Genomic DNA, 6,836 nt, shown 5'->3' with positions numbered 1-6,836 from the left:
GATAACAGATTGAATTGGATAAGATAACAATTGCACAGTTGGTTTGTAGACTGAAAGTACTTAAACAGAAACTTTGATATGCAAAGTGCCATGACTCTATAAGTTCTAGCGAAGAAGATGATATGGCCTCAAATCAAATCAATAAGAAGATGATTCGATTACATAAGCTGACTGTAGATAGTCTACACTGGGCTGGGTGTAGTGCTGAAGCTGGTGTTATCTGAGCAGCGTTATGAATGAAGAACCTAAGAGTGCGTCACTGTAGTATACATCCATCCCCAGCAGATGGCCCCGCCTGCAAGTGCTTACACGGTTGGGTGGAGTTGTGGGGGAATGTGGGGGGGCTTATTGATTTGGCATTTGGGATATAACATGAATTGTAACATTTTTTTGAAAGTTCTTAAAATATTTATTGCTGGTGATGCTTCTCCACGGACACCAGTTTGCTTTGCCTCCTATTTAATTAATGACATCAATGCAAATTGGGGATAGCAAATGGTCCAAATGACTGGTGGATTTTGTGAATGGAGCACTTAGTGACTGAGGAATGACGTACACGCAAAGCCATATCTCTTATTAGTGAGCCAGGACTGAGAGGAGGAATCCCATTGGCTCGCTTTAGCATCAGAGCAATGCGATTGGCTGGCATCAGATAATTAAACACCTACACAGTCAATGCACAAATCCAAGTGGTGGGGTATATAGGCTGGTGCGTTGGCACTGCACGCAACAGAATCAAGAGTTGTTCACTAAGTTGAGAGAAAGTCAACTTTATTGTGGTTTGCATAGAGCTTCATAGAGATATATATTTATTTTTTATTTTGCTGGGTGATTATCGCTGAAGGTAAGTGACAACTTTTGATGTTGTGTTAGAAGTTTTACAACTAGACTGAAATTGTTACTTATAGGGTGGTGGCATGTGTGTGTGTGTGTGGGTCAGATGCAATGTGCAGCCAGAGTCATTATGTGACACGGTGATGTGACAGTGGTGGTTATGGGAATGGAGTGTGGCCACCAGTTTACCCCTGCTCATTTTGTGAAGGTCCAGTGTGCTGCTTCAACAGAAGGAAAGCGTGAATGAGAAGGCAGGCACTCGAAAATGAGAAGAAGCTTAAGTAAAGAAGAGCAAGTGACAGAGGAAAATGGGCAGGAGAAATCAGGGTTGTGTGTGTGTGTGAGTGAGTGAGAGAGAGCTGGCAGCTCATTACACTAATGCACTGGTCCCCAAGGGAGCTGGCAAGCATGGAGTCCCCCCCCCCCTTCACTTCTCCTCTTCCAGCATTAGCAAGTGATACATACATCGCACAATGTAGGACCCCTTCCTACCATTACACACACTCACACACACACACACACACACATACACACATGCATGCATACACTCCACACTGGCATGGCACACACCAGGAGCAGCAGCATACGACATGAGAGAACTACCTGTTCTTTGCTCTCAGCTGGATATTTTGGAGGAATGGTCCGTTTTGAAGGCGCGTGTGAGCTGGGGGAGCATTGTTCAGCAGGGGACAAGAGCTGAGAGCAGTAAGCTCAGATGTAAGGCGAACTAAAGCTCGTCTCACAGGGAATGACACTTTTTGCACCTTCTTCCTGACAACACAAGAAGACTAGACAAGGGCAGTTTCTAGTTGCATGCTGGTTTGTAGCTATACTTTTAGGGGATTTGAGCTCTTGTATCAGTGGTGTGTGAGTGTGAATGGAAGCACGAGAAGCTGATGTGGAGTTTTGTTTTGTTTTTTTCTTGCTGTGTAGGGGACCATGGTTATGTTGAAGATCTCTGCTTTCCTCGTTGCCTACGCCCTGGTCATTTGCCAGATGTACTGCTCACAAGCCGCGCCTGCCAGGTGAGACACACGGAAATTGCCTTTTACACTTCTCACTGTTAAGTTGCTTTTTCTCTGCAACTCAACAGAAGTACCACAAACAACCAGTAGAAAAGATGGGCAGGGTTTATGCAAAAACAGTATCTTGGAACTTGGACTCTGCAGGTTTAATTTTTTTTTTTTTTTTTTTACTTAAACATAAAATGTTTTTTATTAAACAGGAGAAATAGAGGAAGATGTGAAAGTTGTATAGTAACGCCATAGTAACAACATATAAATGTGTGTATGCAGAAAAGAACATTGTAGTTGTTCTGGTTAGTCTTAATCTATGGTAGCTTTAAATGAAATACATATATTATTTAAATATATGTATTGCTTGTAATACTTCCAATATAAGTGGATAAAGTTGTACTTAAATTAAAAGCACAGGAAACACAACAAATGTAATTCAGTTTTTTTTATCTCTATATATGCATATATCTTTCTATATATCTTTCTCTATATATATAGAGAGAGATAGATATATATATATTAATTTGAGTCCCCACTCAAGTTCCCCCTCCTGCCCCCCCTTTCCCATGAAGCTATTGATTTTGTAATAAATCTAAAGCTGGTTATACATCAGCTTCTTTCTCACAAGGGGCACTTTCTGCAGATTGTTTCCCCCAGCTTTGGCCAGGGGCCCTCCGACTCAGACGTCATTCCTCTCGGAGGTGGTGACGTCTCTGTTACCCCCCCAGCCCCCCCCAGTCCCTTACCCCACCCCAACATCCCCACTCAACCCACCACCCCTCCTTTTTCACTGCAGGTGTAACCCTAGCGGAGCATTTCCATTAATGCTGATCTCATTGCCGTTTCCCTCCCCTCAACCACTCTGACCCCTAAACCTCCCCCCCCACTCCACTTCTAACCACAGACCGGGTTTAGAGTCCATGTCAGACCGAGTCACGCTCACGGACTACGAAGCGCGAAGGTTACTCAACGCCATTGTGAAGGAGTTTGTGCAGATGATGGCGGAGGAGCTGGAGCAGCAGGCAACTGAGGGAAACAGGTACAGATGAATCTTATTTAGTTTAACCTTTGAAAATTAGTTTAACATTTCCACCCTGCACAGAAACCACCAGCCAAGGATTTGACTAATGAGAAACTGGAAAGTGAAACTGGTTTTGGACTAAATAAAAAGGTAAAATTAAAAAAAACTATTTTTTAGGAAACAAATCCTATTTTTACTTTAATGTGCTGGAAATACATTTCTTTAGTTCCCCACTTGGGTTCAGTCAGGCCAGGAGGTATGTACTTCTCGGCAGATCAAAGAATAACATCTTAGTTTTAACATGTGACTCCAAAAAAAGCCCAAAAAACGAAACCCGATTCTCTGTCATGAGCCTGCCCCCGCATGGATGCGTTTGATTTTGACTTGCGTGGATAGACTACTATTTTGAACCAGCCTGCCGGGCATGTGAACATTGTATGCTTAACAAAACAAATAAGTGTGCATGATGTCAATTAAGTGGAGCTGCATGACAGTGGGAAGCAACTGGTATATGTTTGTTCTATGGGTAAAAGGCTGACTGGGGTGGGGGTGGAGGTTCTGATGCATGAGGGGATGGATGACAAGTTTTTGAATGTTGGGAAGGGCAGGGGGAGTGGCATGATGCTGTAAGGACCTGGGATGTTTTTACTTTGTTTATACCTGCAATGGCATGAGAAAGAAATGCATGTGAGTGAAATGATGTGTGAATGGAAAGAGAAAAAAAAAAGCTTAAGCGATACAGAGCGCATGTTTTCCCGGTATCTATGAGCCTGTTCTATGCATGTGTTTTGTGTGTCCCCTCCTCGACAGCATGGACAGGCCCTTAACCAAGCGCTGCTCCAACCTCAGCACCTGTGTGTTGGGTAAACTGTCTCAGGAGCTGCACAAGTTGCAGACTTTCCCTCGCACGAACGTGGGAGCAGGAACGCCCGGCAAGAAGCGCAGTGCGCCTGAGAGCGACAGCTATGCAAGCTACGGCGAGACGTTTGAAAGCATCTAAACCCCTTCCTCCTTATCCACCCTTAAACCCGCTTTTACTTTTCCCGCATCTCCTCTTCCTTTGTCATTCTTTCCCCCGTCCTTCTCTTCTGTCATCTTCCTCTCCTCATCCCAGTTTCTTTCTGGAATGGGGCGTGCATGCTGATATTACCTGCTTGATTGACATGAAGATTATGACTTTGAACTGCAGTTTTTCAGTTCTTCCCCCCCCCCCATATTTCTTTTGGCAGAGAATGATTTGTCCCTGTAATCTCAGACGATTTTCACAAGTGTAATTCAGGAGCCAATTCATACATCCATCTCTGTGTACTGTATGTGGAGTAATTTGATGGCATTTCAAAGCCCCTGAAACTCAAGAGTTGAGAGCGATCACTTAATCTAAACGTTAATAAATGATCCACTCATGCGACACCATGTTTGTTGTTCAATAAACGTATTTTTCTACCAGGAAGGCTTAGGTCATTTTCATTCTTAGGGACTCTAAAACAAACATGTAGCCACCTATGCAGACAGTCAATGGCCATTTTAAATGATGGGCCTAAATAAGAGTTTTAGAGCCTTTAAAATTTTGTCTGAAGCTGTCACCGAGTCCAAAGGTAAGACAAACACTCAGATGCATTCTGTTTTTAAGCTGTAAATCCAAACTTGATGTATTTTCAGTTCTTTGATGTTAGCGTTAATGTGTATAGCTGTGTCTTACATTATTGTATGGATGGCAGTGGCCCAATCTTTTTGTTAAGCCCCTTTCTGTTCTCCTGAAGCAGCGTTACAGCACAGAAGCGAGGCTGCAACACGGCAACCTGCGTGACTCACCGTCTGGCGGACTTCCTCAGCCGGTCGGGGGGAATGGGTAACAGCAACTTCGTCCCCACCAATGTCGGCGCCAAGGCTTTCGGCAGGCGGAGGAGAAGCATCCAGATGTGAGCGTTCCCATCTGGGAAATGGTAAATAACACCTTTTCAATCCTGACTTTCTTTATAGATTTTCTTTGGTTTCAAGAATTTCAGACTTACAACAACATTTTTTTTTTTGATTTCACAAATTGATAAAAATTTCCGACTGTCCAACTTACACGCGGACGCAAACAGCCAGCTTAAATTTACATCCTTTTTCTTTTTTCTGTCTCGTTCATTTCTGTCTTTCAGGGGTTGAGAACCTGACGAGAAAACATCAGAAATAACCTGAGAAGATAAATCAAGAAAAACAAAATTGACCAGAAAATTAACACTGAACTGGCCCTTTATCCACTCTTTCACATTCCTCCAGGAACAGGGAAAAAAAAAAAAGACCCCACGGGACATCTCCTAATTTTCATCCTGTTAGTGAAGCCTTTTGCTTTTGGCAAATAAGAAAAAAAAAAAAAAGAAAAAAAAAGGCACTTTACTTTATGTACATGAACAAATGAACTCCTGAAGAAAGAAAAAAAAGTCCTAATCATTCCTCTTTTTTATATTTCCGTATCATTGGAAAATAAAATGAAAGCAGCAGTGGTATCACTTTATTCTTTTCCGCTTATCACCTCGTCAGAGCACATTTCTTCCATGCCAACCCAACCCCAGACCCACTCCCCACTCCCTCACCTCCCGATTTAAGATACATACTTCTACATTGCTTATAATTCCCTTCCCTCCCGAGGGTATCCTTTTTTCCTGTGTGCCAGAGGGACGCCATTAAAGATCAGCATACCCAAGGCCCCCCCCACAACGGCTGTTGTCTTGTGCCTTGATGTAGAACAATTTACATGAACATGATTGTACAGTTTCTGTTTAGAGACAATAAAGAAGACCCGAGCGAGGATGCAGAAAATGAAGACCAATTAATATTGTAAACAATATTGTGAAAACAAGTTTCAGCAAGATTAAAATGTATTTTAGATACACTCGGGTATGGGGTACTTGTGTTGTTCTTCAAAGGTTTTTAAGCAAGTGTAGAAGGACGCTGAGTGACTGTGAAGTTGATTATATAAGGAGAAGTTTATATTTGTATTATTAATACTGAAAAATACTGTCCACAAATTACGAATGATGGAATCTCACAGGCAGAGAGCTCTTTGTAAGTCGCTGATTAGAAATCTAACACTATTTCCCACTGACGAATGCACAATCACGTCGTGAAAACATGTAGCACACGTTTATAATTTGGCAAAGTATTGGGGAAAAAATGGAATGCACAGTCATACACACTCCTGTTGCACAGCTGAATGTGTGAACACATCAGTTTCATTGGAAATATTTCTGATGACACCGCAGTGGCATGGATATGTTACAATACATGTTGATACAAGAAAAAAAAAACAGTGCATGGGGAATTGCTTAATAAAATGCAGCCAAACCTGCAGTCAGAGTTGTTCTTTAGCTTCTGTGAAGGAAATGTTCACCACTTATTTCAGCACACAAAAGCCAAGTCTTTTTTTTTTTTTTACAAGGAAGGCTTGGCCATAAACAGCATGTAAGAGATTCACTTGCACCTTTGCGCACAAGGTTTGTTTTTAATTGTGAAACATTAATGGCTGCGTGATTGAACATTTTGGGGCTCACTTGTTTTTGCAGCAGAACTCCAATAGATGGCAACATAATTACCAAAGTTTCAGTGAGTCTCACAGATCTGCCTCAAATGATGGAAACACTGAAATAGTCATAGTCATAAGCTATTTTCTCTTTCATTTTCCCAAACAATTAAACAAATGAGGAAGAATATCTGAACCTAAAAAAGAGTGAAAAGCAAAATGAAAAGGCACAAGTAATAAAATGATTGTATGGGTTTTGTGTTTGAACTCCTGCTTGTTTTGTTACGAAGATAAAAAAAAAAAACTGCTGAATGCTCATGTAGGTCTATGATGAAGAGAAACATATAATCCAAGAGTAAATCAAAGATTATTTAATTCTCGAGTGGTCATTTGTAAGACTGAGAAGAGTACAAACTCAAGAAATACATAAATAAAAGGCTCAAAGAAAAGTGCACATCAT

At 41.6% G+C, this 6,836-nt stretch overlaps 1 protein-coding gene across 4 annotated transcripts; it reads left to right on the top strand.

Annotated features, from left to right (window-relative positions):
- Nucleotides 1-701: 701 nt before the first annotated feature.
- Nucleotides 702-5,749, top strand: LOC146383041 (calcitonin gene-related peptide 1-like). 4 transcript variants are annotated; one of them, XM_084934161.1, is made up of 5 exons: nucleotides 706-844; nucleotides 1,768-1,859; nucleotides 2,755-2,889; nucleotides 4,632-4,814; nucleotides 5,016-5,749. In XM_084934161.1, the coding sequence occupies exons 2-4, from the start codon at nucleotides 1,774-1,776 to the stop codon at nucleotides 4,792-4,794; spliced, it is 384 nt and encodes a 127-aa protein (XP_084790287.1). In that variant the 5' UTR covers nucleotides 706-844; nucleotides 1,768-1,773; the 3' UTR covers nucleotides 4,795-4,814; nucleotides 5,016-5,749. The 4 variants fall into 4 exon arrangements, with proteins under 4 accessions (XP_084790285.1, XP_084790287.1, XP_084790288.1 ...); XM_084934162.1 differs by having other exon boundaries at nucleotides 707-844; nucleotides 4,635-4,814; XM_084934159.1 differs by lacking the exons at nucleotides 4,632-4,814; nucleotides 5,016-5,749 and adding an exon at nucleotides 3,682-4,321 and having other exon boundaries at nucleotides 702-844.
- Nucleotides 5,750-6,836: the final 1,087 nt, after the last annotated feature.

The sequence above is a fragment of the Perissodus microlepis genome, chromosome 7, assembly GCF_051167445.1.
Source record: "Perissodus microlepis isolate ML-2025 ecotype Zambia chromosome 7, ASM5116744v1, whole genome shotgun sequence".
In the NCBI taxonomy this organism is placed as follows: Eukaryota; Metazoa; Chordata; class Actinopteri; order Cichliformes; family Cichlidae; genus Perissodus; species Perissodus microlepis.
Note: the sequence above shows the minus strand (reverse complement) of the source record. Positions and strands in the feature narration are given on the sequence as shown.

Coding starts and splice junctions, on each gene's coding strand:
- LOC146383041 (XM_084934159.1), top strand. CDS start 1,774: ATGGTTATGTTGAAGATCTCTGCTTTCCTCGTTGCCTACGCCCTGGTC. Junction 1,860..2,754: donor TCACAAGCCGCGCCTGCCAG/GTGAGACACACG, acceptor TTCTAACCACAG/ACCGGGTTTAGAGTCCATGT. Junction 2,890..3,681: donor CAGGCAACTGAGGGAAACAG/GTACAGATGAAT, acceptor CCTCCTCGACAG/CATGGACAGGCCCTTAACCA.